At 31.1% G+C, this 17,723-nt stretch overlaps 3 protein-coding genes across 3 annotated transcripts; 2 read left to right on the top strand and 1 right to left on the bottom strand.

Annotated features, from left to right (window-relative positions):
* Nucleotides 1,189-1,673, top strand: LOC109127584 (CLAVATA3/ESR (CLE)-related protein 2-like). Its single transcript, XM_019232530.1, has one exon. The coding sequence runs from the start codon at nucleotides 1,285-1,287 to the stop codon at nucleotides 1,519-1,521; it is 237 nt and encodes a 78-aa protein (XP_019088075.1). The 5' UTR covers nucleotides 1,189-1,284; the 3' UTR covers nucleotides 1,522-1,673.
* LOC104723210 (pentatricopeptide repeat-containing protein At4g18520-like) lies at nucleotides 11,774-13,874 on the bottom strand. Its single transcript, XM_010441539.1, has one exon. The coding sequence runs from the start codon at nucleotides 13,747-13,749 to the stop codon at nucleotides 11,893-11,895; it is 1,857 nt and encodes a 618-aa protein (XP_010439841.1). The 5' UTR covers nucleotides 13,750-13,874; the 3' UTR covers nucleotides 11,774-11,892.
* LOC104723209 lies at nucleotides 13,998-17,230 on the top strand. The gene is made up of 12 exons (XM_010441538.2): nucleotides 13,998-14,477; nucleotides 14,857-14,961; nucleotides 15,209-15,271; nucleotides 15,366-15,470; nucleotides 15,547-15,630; nucleotides 15,710-15,828; nucleotides 15,911-16,012; nucleotides 16,108-16,290; nucleotides 16,359-16,425; nucleotides 16,511-16,564; nucleotides 16,659-16,784; nucleotides 16,858-17,230. Exons 1-12 carry the CDS (start codon nucleotides 14,469-14,471, stop codon nucleotides 16,987-16,989), a joined length of 1,149 nt encoding a protein of 382 aa, XP_010439840.1. The 5' UTR covers nucleotides 13,998-14,468; the 3' UTR covers nucleotides 16,990-17,230.

Raw genomic sequence — 17,723 nt, 5'->3', positions numbered from 1 at the left:
TTTTTCATATTTTACTCCTTTCCTTTTCTATCTTATTGGATTTTCATGAATCACCATCCTCGTCCATTATCATTACCTCGTATATTATTCACTCTCTCTCTCGCACACACTCGCACACGTATTATAATATTGTGCGCATGCACATATTATATATAATGTCACTGGATAGAGACGGTCGAGTTATAAATATATGGTGTAAGGTTTGGTATTGAATATTTTTGCTTTATCGACATAATTATATATTTATTATAATTGGCACTTGATGCCGTCGCTTATCGCTCTTTTTAACTGTCCAATGTAATATACATAAGATTCAGTTAGTTTTGATGATGTAATTACGCAAAACGATCGTACAAATGGATAAAACTCTGTCTTCAAGCTTCGTATTTAAATAAACTACATTTCGATATTAGTCCTATTTACTTTTGTTCGTTTATGTTTCGAGATTAGTATATTTTGTTCATAATCTCGGTCGTAACAAATCAGCGAGTATTCAAAATGTAACGATCGCATGCATGAAAAAGGTCGGTTTTGACAAATATCGAAACACGGTGGAAAAAAAATTCTTCCAAAAAGAGATTCGGTTGGGAACCCAAATGTTCAACATAATTTCAGATCAGTTATTGTTTAAATTTAATTACCCGTTTATTTTAACTCTAGTGATATAGACTGCAAAACGCATTGTAACCACTATGACATATTCACCTAGTTCTTTTGGGGAGGATTAGTATAAAATTCATCCAAGAGACAAGGCCACCTAACAAATCAACAAGTGTTTAAAAATGAACCGCACATGAGTCTAAAAAAGGGCTTGGCCAATCCTAGACCCTAACACAATATGTATATACTAAGCTGTCGATTGTATTAATTATGTGTACTATAATGTAATGCGGCGATCTTTATAATTCTTTTGTACTATTCAAAGCACCAATTTGCATTTTGCAAGTCGGAAGAGTCACTTTGCTAAGCTGGTACGGATTTAATATGATTATTGTAGAAGTTTTTGGTAATGAAGAAAAATGTAGGCAACGAGATAAACTGTCGTCGGTGACAACTCACGCTTGCACTTGCCATAAGCACTCAAGCCCTAATCTAGCTAGAACCACCACAACTAGAAACCCTTCAAACAAAACTCTATAAATAGAAACCCTCCATAGATCTCTTCTTTCCTCATATACACTAATACAGAAATACACACCACGTGAACTACTTCCCAATTGCAATCTCTCTCTCTCTCTCTCCCTCCTATATATTTTGCTTTTCTAAATATAGCAACTAATTGTAATGGCTAAGTTAAGCTTCACTGTATGCTTCTTGTTGTTTCTTCTGTTATCTTCAGTCGCCGCTGGAAGCCGCCCTCTTAAGCAGGCACCGGTTGGGGTGAAGGTTAAAGGTCTAATCCCTTCTAGCGAAGCTACGAGTCCGACTGTAGCGAATGATCAAGCTGCGGGTAGCAGCAGTAGCCACGGGAAATCTCCAGAGCGGTTAAGTCCAGGAGGACCCGACCCACAACATCATTAGTTATTTAGGGTTCCCTTTATAATTAAGAGTTGTTTTCCATTTCTTCGAGATATGCATTTCTTATCAATAATTTGGTTGCAATGATTCTGTTTTTGTTTTGTAATAAAATTGTGAATTTGCGTTTGTAAGATTATTACAAAATTTACAGTTTTTTTTTTCTTTTTTTGACAACTCCAATAATAAAAGAATTTACACTTCTATACATTATTATTCTATTCTACGTTTCGTTATCGTACGTACGTTAGATATTCTAAAGTTTCGTTATTTTACGTTCCAGACTGAAACAAAGACCATATATATTTTTATTATCCACTTTTGCTTTTCATTATTATTTTGTGCCTTTACAATACATATAGCAACGTCAGTGTGACGTTGATTTAGATGGTCCTGCATGCAATACATATGATTCTGTCTTATGATTATCTCGTGTGTTTGTTTATATGTTGATTGTGACTTATATTATGTTAAAAACAAAAATTAAACAAACATTTTTTTTTAATAGATGAAATAGTAGAATGGAAGGAAAGTTCAATTACGGCGTGGTCGATCTAGATGGGTCATATAACTGTATATGAGATCAATCTCCGTAATTACTTGAGTTTTAGATTGATCATGACTAGTAAATAAAAGTTCAAACTGTTGAACTTGAAGACAATGAAATAAACGACAACTTTTAAAATAAAAAAAATTAACGACATTTAAATATTGGATGCAACCTAATTACATTCATCTTTGATTTCTTTACAGAAAGGAACTTCTTTTGCAATTAAAGAAAACAAACAATTTTTTTTACATCCAGTTTAATTGTAAATACTTAAAATAAAAATCATTTTTGATAGATGCTTTAGTTTAGGGCTTTTTGGAGAAAAACCTTCCAAATGACATTTTCTCAAGGTTACAACCCGAAAATAAAGTTGCAAAAAAAAATCATTTAGGGGGTTTTTTGGGGGCAAAACCCCCTTCAAACTAAATTAAATAAAATTTAGCTGATTTTAACAGTTATAATTTATTTGTATATACTTTTCCAAACATCGTAAGAAAATTGATATATATATATATATATATATATATATATATCGAATCGATTTTCTTTTGGTTCTAACTTGAATTTTTCAAAATTATACATGTATTTTAATAATATATGTTTGGTGGATTATAACTTGTTTAGGTGAACATTCAATTAAATTCCTTTAAAATAACATTACCATCAAAACCATCCTAATATTGAATAACACTATCATTTAATATAATTTATTAATTAATAAGTGGAATAACACTAGAATTCAATAAAATCTAAAAAATACATAACATTATAAGTTCCTTCAAATTCTTATACGTTCAATATCCCCTTCCCTCTAAGAGTTTGGTCCACAAATTTTTCAAAGATGAATAAGCTTTACATAAAGGGCTGTTTATCTTTTAATTAATCATGCTTTACAGTAAACCAAACACCTAATACTATGATCGCCTTATGGATGATATACTATGTATGACTCATGAGTGAAAAAGACAATTCCGATGAAAAAAACCAAATGCTTATCAGGAGAAAATAATTAAATTTAACCTAACATTAATTATTAATATAATAAGATATCATTATTTTATGTATCAATTTAAAAATCAATATGAAAAAAGCATCGACCTAAAAGTTAACGAACGTGAAGACCAAAAATGGGTTTTAATCGGCTGTAAATGGCATCAAATACTAATAAAAAGTCTACTTTATCGACGAACAAAAAGACGGCGAACGTGAGGCATTCCTTATTTTGTTAAAAAGCAAAGTGTATTTTACGAAGAACGCCAAAACCTAATTAATGGGTTATCACACGACGACCCAAATGGACCCATTGTAAATTATATTATAAGCTTTTTCTTTTTAATTTAAAATAGATTAATATATATCACCCAATAGATATTATAAGCATCGTGACCTTCTTATCTTATTTTAAACATACGCACAAATTTGGATGTTATTGCGGCAATGAGGTAATGAACACAAAAACAAAAGTTAATTTACATAATACATACACACATATATACATATAAATATAATAGTTCACACTTTTGTTTTCTTTTAGACAGGAATTTAGTGTTCAAGGACGCAAATTAGCAAATCATCTTATTTACGTCGAAAAACATAAATTCTTTTTACATATCGAATATTTTCGGGAAACTTTAAAATCTTTGAATAAATAAATATTTTTTAAAAATTCAAAAACTTATATGATTTTAAAATATATACTTTATTTTCTCCGGACGTTATTTACCCGAATAATGTTTTGGTAATATAATTATGTTTTTGCATTATACCAAAATATTAGCAAACTTTCATACAGTATATATATGGTATTGAGCTTTCACAAGTTTTGGAAATTTTATTATCAATCTCTCATTTAAAAGGTTAGTCATTCTTTTAAAAATCTTCAATGGCCAGATTTTTTTTCTTCTTCTAATGTAACTAAACTCTAAATCTCAAAATCTGAATAAGAAGCTAAATACTAAATTATAGTTGTTGCCAAAACTTAGAAAAAAGCACTAAATTCTAAACAAGAAAGTATATAGCAATGCACGGTGGTGGTGGCAGATAAATTGTACAAGGAAGACTTGTAAGTATAACTGGAAAAAAAAAAAGAACAAAAGAAAAAAAAAAGACAGAAGAGATAGAAAATAAAATCAAAAAATTTTCGGGCTAAAATGCCATATCTAAAAGAAATATGAGAGTAGGTTACTGAGACAAATTAATATAACAAAATGAGTTATCTACCCCATTTCCCTTATATAAAGTATATACAATAGTGTTGTGTTGACATCCATTTGTATAAAGTAAATACAATAATGTTAAAATAAAAATCAAATATATCACTAATTAAGCAAAAAGATCAGTAGGCACCTTTATAGTATATACTTTATAGGGTACTATCCTACGGAAAATAATGCTTAACATATGAAATACATGTAGTTTATGAATTTTGAAAGACAAAATGGTTTCACAATGTAATAAAACAGTACTATGAAAGTGCAACTAGTTGATATATAGATATTATTTGTCTATTAACTAGAATAGATACGAATCTAAATAGTCAGTAATCAACACAAATTCAACGGGTCTTATCGGGCACTGAGGATTATTTATGCGTTGAGATGCAAAAGAATCAAACTTTAGTGATAACTAAAAATTTAAAACCTCAAAAGGTTGAAAACTAGAGAGGAGCAAATCGGTTCATGTTCATCGTGCCAAAGTGGGGACCGTCACCGTATGATAATACATTATGTGCATTCTAATTCAAGAAAGAGGAGATCATTACTTAAATTGAAAATGTTATTATTTTAAAAAAAGTTAAAGGAAATTATCTTAATATTTTGATCCTCTACTATATATAGCATATATAAGTACATTAATGAAATGTTTATTAAAGGTTCAACTTAGAAAATTGATTAAATAATTTATAGTGCGTTCTAATTATTAGTAAAGAAGATCCCACTTTATAATATTTTTTTTCATTTCTCACTTTATTGGCACCTCAGCTGAATCTTTTAATTAAATCGTAAATCATACTATATTCATTCTACCTAGAGATATTAATATGGGTATATTGAATAAAAATTAGTCTATTTTAAACTGTTTATGGAAAACAATTAAATGAGGCTAAATGGGTCACCTCATTTAGATCCATTTATTGTATGGGTATTAAAATCAATAGTACCGATTTAGACACATATAAATTTTAATAAGTATTTTTTTCCGCCAAAATAAACCACAAAATTATGTATTTATCACCAAAAGTGTTTATTCAAAAACTTGTGTTGTAACGCCAAAACCATAAAATTGTTTTAATCACAGAAAATATTTACACCCAAAATCGCGTTTTTCACACCAAAACTGTGTTTTTGGTCAAAATCATAAAATTGCATTTACGTAATAACTTAAACCATAAATAAAATATAATCAACAACCAAATAATTAATCATCTATTTCAAAAACCATTATATGTATAGCTTAAGTGAGTTTAGAAATATTTAAATAGGTAGGTTAAATAGGTTTATACTTAAATGGGGTGGGTTACCAATTTTTGATATCCCTAATTCTACCACTAATGCACATATCTATTCATAAAGCCCATTAAAAACAAGGTTCTAGATATTTTATGAATCACTCTACGTTTTTCTTAGTAATTGATCATCATCAAAAATAATTAGTGACAATCTATATCAATCAATACAATAAGAAGGGGTATTCAACTTATATTTTAGAAGATTTTCAGGTATTTTCAAAATCACTTGTTATTTCAATTGATGATTTTTAAAAACCTTTTGAAATCATATGTTATTGAACTTGATATTTATGTAAAATCATTTAAAATGATTCACAATCTCTTGTTATTCAATCCATAATTTGTAAAACTTACTTAAAATCTACTATTATTCAAATATCACAATTTTTTTTAAAAGATCTACTTTGAATAATTTTAAGAGACTTTTTTTTTGTTTTTTAGTTGAAAAATGTGACTTATAAAACCACACCCTTTAAGATGGAATTTTGAACGATTTCCAAAATTCTTAAAAGTTTTGTTCCTGCAACTGGCTATAGCACGGTTGCAACTGGTCATCACCTAAATTGGCCTAAGTAATGATCCTGGTCATCACCAAGAGTTCTACGTTTTTTCTCTTTATTACCAAACATAAAACAAACCAGAAGATCAAATTCAACCATCCGAACCGCCTCCTTGCAAGGCGAATTCCCTGCAGCTCCCGACGAACTAGAAGACGAATAACCAATCTATGGATTGCCCCGGAAACCAGCTTTCCGTAAAACCCAATTTCGTTTCAATCCGAGCTCCCTTCTGAAAGATATCGCAGTTTCTCTGCAACATACTCTATCCTTCAAAGACAGATCCGTCTATTTTCGACCAGCCCGCCTAGGGATCGATTTCCCAGCTGAGTACGACGAACCTGGTTTTGAATAACCTACTCATAGCCGCCCCGAGAATCAGCTTTCTATAGAACCCATTTTCATGTTGATCGGACCTGTCAGCCGAAAGATATCGCCGTCTCTCTGCAGCGTACTCAATCTGTTGAAATACAGATCCGTCTTTATCGCATCAGTCAGCTTCGAAATCGATTTCCGGATAAAATACTATGAATCAGATTACGCATAACCTATCCACGGATAGCACTTGGAGTCATCTTTCCAGAAAGACCGACCTCAACTCAAACTGACGTATCTACCGAAGGATATCACCCTATCTCCGGAACAGACACATCCTGTTCGAAACCCTAGCTATCAGCTCGCCGTCACGACTTGGAGAGCAGTTTCCCACCGATCTAGAAGGAACCCAGAACTGGTATGCATATAAATTTGAAGCCACAAGGCTTATCGTTCTAATGAGGCCGACCTCGTCTCAGTCAGCAGTGTCTACCGGAAGATATCACTCTATCTCCGCAAATGATCAATAATGAGACGATGATGTGTTTGATCATTCTAAAATCACTCACAAAATCTGTCAAAATCTCACAGATTGTCATTTCATTTTCATTTTCTCAATATAAAAATTCTAACAAATTACTCAAATCTTCTAAAAGCTTACTCAAATCTTGCAAAATTCTAAAATATTAAAATTCCACCAAATCCTCTAAAACATAAGTTCAATACCCCCTCTAAAACTTTAATGTTTCTCTCCACAGCATGACACATCAGCATTGTGAAGCATTCTGGAGATGACACATCAATTAAAATAGGTAACCAATGAAAACATTTTAATTAATACCATCTATTCCACGTCACTTTACTCCTTTTTTTAATTGATATTCTATTAAAGACCATAAGAAATAAAATGTTACAAAATCTAGAAGAGTTAATCAGCCGAGTCAAAATATATTTAGCAAACCAAATTTGAATCTAAATAGCCCAAGTTAGTTGGCCCATGAAGAATAAATCAAATACTAAACTTGAGCTTTTCATGTGGATCGATTTGGTTTGGTGTGTTTCATGTAGTTGTATAAAATTATAAATATGTGAATATGTAGAGAAATGTCATGAGCCACGGATAAGGGCATTTGACCTAAGTTCTAAAAAATAAGGACGTGCCATCGAACATACGCGGCAGCAACTCTATCGATCGTCGTGCTTGGTCCCAAACCCTCACAGTGAAGCATATAGTTCAAGCTTCTGCAGTATCCGACACAAAAAGAAGAAAGTTTCTTTTTTTAGTTTTCGTCTCCTTTTAATCCACTACGGATGTTTTGTTCTCTTGCAGTTATGATAACACTATCAAGGTTAAGAGAAGACTGCTTTGATGAATGGTAAACTCCTATTAAATTTTGTGGGTAACACCATAGCAACCAATAAGGCAAGAAGACGATTTCTTACAGCTGTTCTTCAATTTCATTTATCTGTTTTGTTTTGTTTTTGTGAATTTGTTTTTTCTTTTGTAAATGGAAGATTGTGGGGAACATTATAAAAACAGAGGAGGCGACAATTGCGGCGATGAACGCAGAGATTTGAAGAACCAAATCTCGATTACTTGAAGAAATTCCAAAACTTCAAAAGATTGCTCTCAAATAGGGTTTTTTTCGTGACCTAAAAACCTGATGATTTGTTTCTTCCGTATTGTTGATTGGTTTTCTTATATCTCATGATAAAAATTATATATTCTCAGGTCAGAGGGCTTTCAAAGGAAGAGTTTGATGATGGAAGAATGATCTGGATTTGTCATTGAGAGATAAGATTGATGGCATGCCAGATGTTAATTAGTGTTGTCTCTTGATGATGTTTACACAGCCTATTAAAGCAAATCTCATAATATTAGTGTACTAATCAGAGTCAAACTATTGTTTATATTTCGTTTGGTATTAGTTTTGTTCCTAATTATTGCTTAACTTGCATATAATATTGCGTTATACCACTGTTGTTGATTTAGTTGGTCATTTAAAGAATTGGAATTGTTTTTTATTATTTGTTCTTAATTTCTGCAGCTAATTTAATTTTCTTGAAAATGATTTTGGCTTTGTCATGTTAACATGAGTTTTGGGAATGCACAAAGCACAATGTTCTTTTCTCATAATAAAGTTTTTATATGGGCATTTATATCACTTTCTGGCCTAGAAGATTTTGCAATGCTTTGCTTTAGAAGCTGCATATGATTTTTAGCCAAATGCAACAAACCATTTAAGTGGTATGACGATGTTAAGAGTTTGGAAACATTACATGGAATATTGTCTATATAAATGCATACAAAATATATGCAGGGACTTTACGTAAATATTATTCATAAATGTAAATACTTAGGGATTTTACAATATATTTACTGTGTAAAACTAATATATGTAACAAGTAATTATTAATGAATGCATTTGTAATAAAATCGTAAAATAAAATTACTAAAATGGGAGCAAATAAAAAATTATAAATCTTAAATCATCTTAAATTTGTATATTCCAAGTACATATAAAAGGTTTTCTTTAGTGTGATAGTCGATGAAATTATACACATATATATATATTACAATATAAAGACAAATTAATTATCTGTAAACAAAAAAAAAAATTGTCTGTAAAAAGTTATACACATAGACTTAAAACATAAGAAAAAAGCGAATACGATCACTGTACAATACATTCATCATTTTATAAAGTAATATATATCATTTTTTTTTTACAACATTACAAATATACGTTTGTCTTTGAGAAAGACTTAGTTCGAACCCAGATTTAGTGAGAATGCAATATTCACAAAATATGTGAGTACGAGTGTCTTCTCATTTATATATGTCTTGTTTCAGTTTCTTCATGAAATATTCACAAAATATATTACTCAAAACAGTTTCGTATAAACTCTTCAATAGAGCTACTAATCCTCTTGATTCTCTCAAATGTAAGAGACCATGATTCTAGAGTAAATAACATTAGTTTGTTAAGTGTTAGAGACTGAAACACCAAAATATTATTTACTTGATTAGTTTTAAAACACATCTTACAAAAAATACTACACATACCCATTTTGTATGATGTGTATAAAACTAATCAAGTTGTTTGTTTAATTTTGTTACATTTACATATAGGGTATAATCGAAGTATAGTTACTTTTTAACAGTGATTTGTGCTCATTACCTATATACGGAAATACTGTTTAAATTTCTTCTTATACATGTTGCTATATTTGGAAATTTTAGGATTGATTATAATAGTTCATAGGTTTTAGTGCTCCAATGCATCATAATACAAGAAAAACTAAAATTGATTTTAGTCTATAATTTCATTACAATACTAAAATAAAATATAACCAAAAACAAATAATAATAAAAACCTAAAAATAAAAAATTTCCAATTAAAATTGTCAAAAACTATATTAATAATGATTTTTAATTACAAAAGCCATACAAAAATTATCTTAAAAATAATTAAAATAAAAAAATACAAAAAACAACCCCGCGACGTAGCGCGGGCACTATCCTAGTATATACAAATTAACTTTGCTCACTTCTCCTTCCTCCACATCAGCATCTACCTAATCATTTTTCTTTTGCATTAAAAATATTATTTTTAATATTCATTCATTGCATATTTATTAATTATAATTAATAATAGTAAAAAGTAAATAAAAATGAATTAACTAAAATTAATTAAATTTTAAAATAGTATAAACAATAATATAATTTTTAGTAAATAATAAAAATAATAACTATCTAAAAATGAATTAAGTAAATTAAATGAAAAAATTAAAATAGTAAAAATAATACTATAAATTTGTTTTAGTAATAATGTTATTATTAAAATCATAACCAAAAAATAATTATATTCCAAAATTTAGAATGGGTTAATGAGTTTTAGAATGTATGTAAGATTTTAATACATGGTGGAGTAAAAAAACAAGTTATGTAATTGTATTTATAAAAATCTAAACATGAAAATAAAATTGAAGTGAAACATTAGTTTCTAAGAAACATATACCATAAAGATTTATTATTAAATTTTACTTATAAGAAAGAAAAGATTAATTACTTAATTTAACTTAACTAAAAAGTTTTGATCTAAAACAAATACATTGCAAGGGGCACACTTTTTTTTGAGAAAACTATGAAAAAGAATTTTGAAAAAATAATCTATCTAAAAAACAAAATCAATTGTCAGAAAATATAGAAAAAATGATATGCAAACCGTTACAAAAAAGTGGCATGTGATTTGGGTAGCATATCTCATAAGGTATATTATCAACTAGGGCTACAATTTTATAACATGATATAAAGCATAGATAACAAATATAACATATATATATATATATATATATATTATCAAATGCTTTTAACCCAAAACATTGGCAAAAACAACATATTTAAAGTACACTATGTTTTTTTTTTTTTTTTGAGAAGACGAAGCTGGGGTTGCATCACAAAATTAACATCTGAAAATAACATATGAGATTTTAGAAAAATATATAGCTTGGATTAGTGAATAGATATTCATTGTGAGGTTTAAATGTTTCATCATTTAAGCATTCTTGACTTAGTATGAAATTCTATTATGACAGATGATGCATTTGGACAACTTTATTGTAGCGACATAGCAGTAAAACTGTTCATGAAACTTTGTTTATTCGCATTTAATATAGGATATCAATATGTTTAAATGGTCTCTATAATTTGGTCAACGGTCGACATTGATGTTAGAACTTTTAAAATTATGTTTTCATGGTATATGAATATGGAATGAAATTTTTTAAAGATAAAAGGTCAGAAGATTGTCGATAATATTATTGCAACACTAGACAATATATGTAATATATAGATTAGTAAAATAAGTACGACATTTATATAGATTTATCTTTTAATCTTCAAATTATATTCATATTCAATGATTCTTATTGATAAAAAATTTAACTAAAATCCCACGTAAAATCGTAAATAGATATAACAAAGAAATATTATAATAAAATATATATATATATATGTTGTATATCACTGTGTAAAGTAAGTTATATATTTATATTCAAAAGTTGGAATAATTATACTTGAGCTCAACAATTTTTATTGATAGAAAATATTTTAAATTAAACGTGTGCGGGTACAAATTCTAGTATAATTAGAAAATCTTTCTAAATTTGTCATCTTCTCATTTATGTTGTTGATTCTACTATATTGTTGTTTTCATATTACCTATAGATTTCCTATCCTAGAATTCACCACAGTCTATATCCTTATTGATTTAAAATCACTATTTATAATTTTAAATCTTTGCATTTGCATTTGAAAATTGCAAATTCAAAATCTTCGAATCCTTATATCATCAAGATGAAATTTGTACATTTAATGGGAACGTTTTTTCTATTAGAAACTTTATCATATAAATCCTTGGGAAAGAGCTTTTAAAGAAGAAAGATTAAGAAGAGGTCTCCAAGTAACAAGTTGCAGAAGATTCAGTTTCATCGAGCTCAATATCTCCACAAGTAGAGAGAATTGTAGCAAATATATAATCATCCACCTCAAATCCTTCTGCCTCCATTCTATACATTAGCTTCAATGCTTCCCTGCAAAACCCATTCCTCGCGTAACCCATTATCATCGCCTTCCATGAGACCAAGTTCTTCTCGGGCATACTGTCGAAAACCCTAAAAGCTTCCGAGACAAATCCACATTTTGCATACATATGAATCAAAGCACTCCCCACAAAGACATTTGACAGAGCATGATTCTTCTTTGCAATGGAATGTATTGATCTGCCTATAAGAAGAGATTCTGAATTCGCACAAGCTTTTAAAGCAGAAGAGTAAGTAAATGGGTTTGGCTCTACACCATCTTGTATCATCTCTTTCAAGAAGTCTAGCGCTTCTGATTCATGTCCTAAACTCGAACATCCAGAGATCATAGCTGTCCATGAAACCACATCTCTAGATGGCAATTGCTGCAGAACATTGAAAGCGTCACGAGATGCTCCGCATTTACAATACAGCCAAACCAAAGTACTTCCAATATAAACATTCTTTTCAATAGAATTCTTGATAATCTGTGCATGAAGTTCCTTCCCCAACAATAAAGCACCAACAGATCCACACGCTCTAAGGATGCTTACTACTGTCAAATTGTTAGCTATCAAATGCCGCCTCTTCATCACCCTGAAGAGGCTGATAGCGTCCTCACCAAAACCTTCCCGAGCATGTGCAGCTATAATCGAAGTCCATGTGACCGTGTTTCTATTGCTCATTCCATCAAACACTTTTCTGCAATCATATATCTCCCCACATTTAGCATACATGTCCATCAACGAAGTTCCAACAAAAACATCAGTCTTAATCATCTTTTTAACTACCAAGCTGTGTACTTGCCTTCCAAATCTCATCGCTTTCTCCTCACTACAAGCCTTCAAGATACTGCATACCGTGAACTCGTTAGGCAAAAAACCATGATTCAACATTCCCATAAACATGACTATAGCTTTATTCCCATGCCCTTTTCTTGAACAAGCCGATATAACAGCTGTCCAAGATATCACATCCTTCTCCTCCATCATATCAAACGCTCGTAACGCACTCGTCAACTCACCGCACTGCGCATAAAAGTAAACAAGAGAACTCTCTACAATGAGATTGTCAACTCCAACTTTCACCATATTACCATGAACCTGTCTCCCTAACTCAAACTCTGATCTCCTACTACACAGATTCAACAAACACACAAACATCCTCTGGTTAGTAAAACGTATCCCATGCTTCACATAGTCTTCAAACAGCGCAAAAGCCTCATCCTCAAGACCATACTTCAAATACCCATCAATCATCGCCGTCCAAGTAACAGTGTTTCTATCAGGCATACTGTCGAACACCTTCCGTGCATAAACCAAATCCCCTAATCTCACACAAGAACTAATCAAATTATTACCAAAATAGATCACTTGATCATCAAAACACTTCAAAGCCATGGCGTGAATCCTTTTAATTAGTCGCATCCCATTAGAAGACTGAAGCCACTCAGCTAACAGAGCGTAATCAACTCGTTCGCTATCGAAAGAATCATCACGATTCAAATCCTCTTCTTTAAACTGACGTAACCCGAAAGAATCAGTAAACCCCGAATCAAAAGATGGCTTCTTTCCAGAAACAAGTCGAAACCTCCCGTGCCTCTGTTCCTCCCGCTTCGTTCTTGAATCGCTACTGTAACATATCGTCGGAGATTTGAAGGTTTGAGTAACCGGAATCTCTGAAACCCGAAGACGCGGTTGAATTAAAGCTAATGAAAACATTGATTGAGAGAAATGAGAGAAGCTTTCGATTTTTTTTTTAATAATCTGATCTGATCTGGTAATTATGACGACGACAACAAATAATATCTCGGTCGGTTTTTTCAAATTCCTACGAGAGACAAATATACACAGAACAGAACAGAACACGACTTAAATAAATATCAATTTACAGCCAATTAGCAACAACCACGTTTCTTACCACTTACCACTTTCCTCTCTCTCTCTATCTCATCAGCATTTGTCTCAAACAAAAAAAAAAAAAGCCCTTTGAGAAATTGCAACACGATCTCGTAAACGTGTCTCTCTGACTTCAGTCTTACTCATCAATCCCTTTAGGTTCCGTTTCTAAAGTGTTCATCTTTTTCCATCTTTCAGCTTAAATTTGATCACTTTCGTTTCTGGGTTTTATGAAGTTAACAGAGCAGATGAAATTGTTCTTTAGCTAAAAGCTTCTCTTAGATAGATTGGTTATTTATTTTTGTTTAAAAAGCTTTAGAATTCGTGGAGCCGAGAATATAAAACGACCAGACCAAGTTCGGGATTTATTCGTTTCTTCTTCTGCTTTTTTGGTCTCTTCCTCTTCTCTCGACAAAAGGGTTTTATTCTGTCTCTACATAATAAAAATAAAACCTTTTTTTAAGGAGAGGAAGAAAAGTTTCAATTTTTTTCAGAGAAAACCCAAAAGGCAGAAACAGAGAGATATCAAATCATCCAAATTCATGAAACAGGTAAAAAAGAGACTAGCTTTTCTTCTTCCTTTCGTCTCCTTTTTTTTTTCTTTTTACTAAAATCCAATTTTTGTGTCTATGGTTTGGTTGGTTAATTGTTGAACATGTACGATAAAATTACGGATTTGCTAGCTTAATAGCTGCTTCCTCTCATGTGTGTGTATACATTAGGGAATAAAAAACTACAAAATCTTTTGTCAATTTGTTATCTTTTTTCCAAATTGACCTCATTTGTCCTATTGAATCAAACAAGTTTTCTTCAGATACTCGACCTTGTTCAGTGTTCTGATATATGATTTTAAAGCCTCTGTCTCTAGACTCTGTTGTTTGTTTTCTTCTTTGAAGAAAGAAGTTTCATTATCAATTCTTTAATTTGCAGAGTTCGATGAATCGATCGTGTCTCTGTAGTATCTTAATCACTGCTGCTCTCATCTGTGGTGCTTACTTCATTGGCAATGCTTATCTTGCTGAAGAATTTAAAGAGGTAAGATTTATTTTGTATCTGACATCACTCACCTTAAGCTCTATATATGTTTCTATGATGCTGTATTTGTTTTGGTTGGGTTGTTCAGTTTGTTATTTTGTGTGTAATCAGTAATTTGTATTTTTCCTACATGTGTAGAACATGACCTTACTGAGGAATTCATGTTTTATAGTCTACACCAAATCAATAAGTCTAGGAACCACGATAGAGTAATTCTGATTTTGATGCATAAGATTTTGATTTACAGAGATTGCTAAAGTGGCAGATCACTGATAAGATGCAGAACACAACATCCACCAGTATGTGCGAGGTTTGTCTTCATAGAAGTTCGGTTTTTTTATCGTTGAGTTTGCTTTATGAGATTTTTTGATATCAAAATGTTCAAATTTATATTTTTTCGCTAGAATTCCGATAAGCCATTGGGTACTGAAGCATTACCGAAAGGAATAATCGAGAGAACATCGAACTTGGAAACGCAACATCTATGGAACTACGATGACACAAAAAAGGTTGTAAAACACTCCTTAAAGATTTGTAAATATTCATGGCTTGTTATTTATGTAGCTTAATCTTTCGTTCTTTCAGAGAAGTCCAAACCGCTCAATGAGTTTGCTAGCTATGGCAGTTGGAATCAAACAAAAGGAGCTAGTCAACAAAGTTATCCAAAAGGTTTTAAACTTGTCTTTTGCTTGTTTCTATCACTAAGTTTTTTCACCTTTTTGATGATACAAATTGGCTGTGACTTCAGTTTCCCCCTCAAGATTTCGCGGTCATGCTTTTTCATTACGATGGTGTTGTCGATGATTGGAAGCAGTATCCATGGAATGAGCATGCAATTCATGTTTCCGTAATGAATCAAACAAAATGGTCTGTTTTCTTTGCAATTCTTGTTATTATTCTCACAAATCTTCACATATATATTATCTTAACAACTGAATGATGTGTACAGGTGGTTCGCCAAGCGATTCTTGCATCCCGATATAGTGTCGGAGTATGAATATATATTTCTTTGGGACGAGGATCTTGGTGTAGCTCATTTTAATCCTCAACGGTAATCAACCAAATATAGGACTTGTCACCTTTTTATTTTATTTTATCTTTTTCTTTTTTTTCATTTACATGATGGAATCATTTTCTCATTTTTAGGTACCTATCTATTGTAAAAGAAGAGGGGCTTCAGATATCGCAACCAGCTCTCGACACTACAAAATCAGAAGTGCATCATCCTATAACTGCTCGTCGCAAGAAATCAAAAGTTCACAGGAGGATGTATAAATACAAAGGTAGCGGGAGATGTGATGACCATAGCACCAATCCTCCCTGCATCGGGTAAAAAGCTTTTTAACAAACTCTCTATCTCCCTCTTTCTCCGGTTAACCCGTAACTTGGATGTGTAGGTGGGTAGAAATGATGGCACCTGTCTTCTCAAGAGGAGCATGGAGATGTTCTTGGTATATGATTCAGGTGACATTTTCATATATATATATCTCGGCATTCGTTTTTGGTTCCTCGAGTCTTTGGGGGTTTAATGCTTTGGTTTGTGTTGCAGAATGATTTGATCCATGCATGGGGTCTGGATACGCAGCTAGGTTATTGTGCTCAAGTTGGTTTCTTCTCTAACTACTTTTATATTTCTTAACTGGTTTTGATAATCCCTCACTTAGTGTACTTATTAACATGTTCATGGATGTGGATAGGGTGATCGTAAGAAAAATGTTGGTGTTGTTGATGCGGAGTACATAATTCATTATGGTCTTCCAACGCTCGGTGTGGTTGAAACCGCTTTAAGCTCTATACGGAATGAGACAGACCCGAAATCAACGGTACGCTCTTCAAGTGATTTTGTATATATTTTGTTGATGGAGTTATGTCTTATTATTTGGTTGAGGTTCACAGGAATCATTGGAGTCTCGTGAAGTAGATAATAGACCAGAAGTGAGGATGAAATCATTCATAGAGATGAAGAGATTTAAGGAACGTTGGAAGAAAGCTGTGAGAGATGATAGATGTTGGGTCGATCCGTATTAGAAACCTGAGTGGTTTAAGTAAACCGAACCAAATTGGGATTACCTCCAATAGTGTTGATATTGTCTCTTGTTTGAGTATGCTTTTGTGTGATCGATCCATTGTATACCATTATTTGGTACATAGATTTTTTTTTGTTTTATTTGGAATAGACCAGTTCTGTATTTAAGTGTTTTATGGACCACCAAGTACACTAGAACCTCTATAAATTAATACTCTATAAATTAATAAATTTTGCTGGTTCCAAGTCGGGTCAGTGTAAAAATTAACAATATTTGATAAGATAATAAGATAATAATTTTTTTAAAATCTCTTTATAAAATATGGTCCCAATAATATCATAAATTAATAATTATGTAAATTTATATATATATATATAACTGATATAATAGTGTATGTTTCTCCTAAAGCTCAATTCTATAGAACAATTGTAATGTTGTATTTTCAACCTATAATAATATCTCTAAAATATTTTATAACATGTCATACAAATAATTAAAATTTAAAGTTTTAATTTTTAGATATGCATCATTTACAATTTGATAATTTGACAGATTATTAAAATAGGAGAATTGATATTATTATTCATAGATTTGAATTTATGTGTCTCATGTGTATAAGTCAATTTGTCTATAATATTTGTAATTTATTGTAAATAGTGCTTTCTAAATATTACAAGTTCAATTCCTAAACCATAAAATTTATAACATCCGAAAGTTTAATCTTATTTTGCTATA

Source organism: Camelina sativa, chromosome 11, assembly GCF_000633955.1.
Source record: "Camelina sativa cultivar DH55 chromosome 11, Cs, whole genome shotgun sequence".
NCBI lineage: Eukaryota > Viridiplantae > Streptophyta > Magnoliopsida > Brassicales > Brassicaceae > Camelina > Camelina sativa.
This window is presented reverse-complemented; position numbering and strand designations above follow the sequence as displayed.

What these genes read in the sequence shown, in the direction of transcription:
- LOC109127584 (XM_019232530.1), top strand. Translation starts at nt 1,285, where the DNA reads ATGGCTAAGTTAAGCTTCACTGTATGCTTCTTGTTGTTTCTTCTGTTA.
- LOC104723210 (XM_010441539.1), bottom strand. Translation starts at nt 13,749, where the DNA reads ATGTTTTCATTAGCTTTAATTCAACCGCGTCTTCGGGTTTCAGAGATT.
- LOC104723209 (XM_010441538.2), top strand. An exon ending in TCAACAAAGTTATCCAAAAG is followed by an intron (nt 15,631 to 15,709) that starts GTTTTAAACTTG and finishes CTGTGACTTCAG; the next exon opens with TTTCCCCCTCAAGATTTCGC. An exon ending in GTAATGAATCAAACAAAATG is followed by an intron (nt 15,829 to 15,910) that starts GTCTGTTTTCTT and finishes TGATGTGTACAG; the next exon opens with GTGGTTCGCCAAGCGATTCT.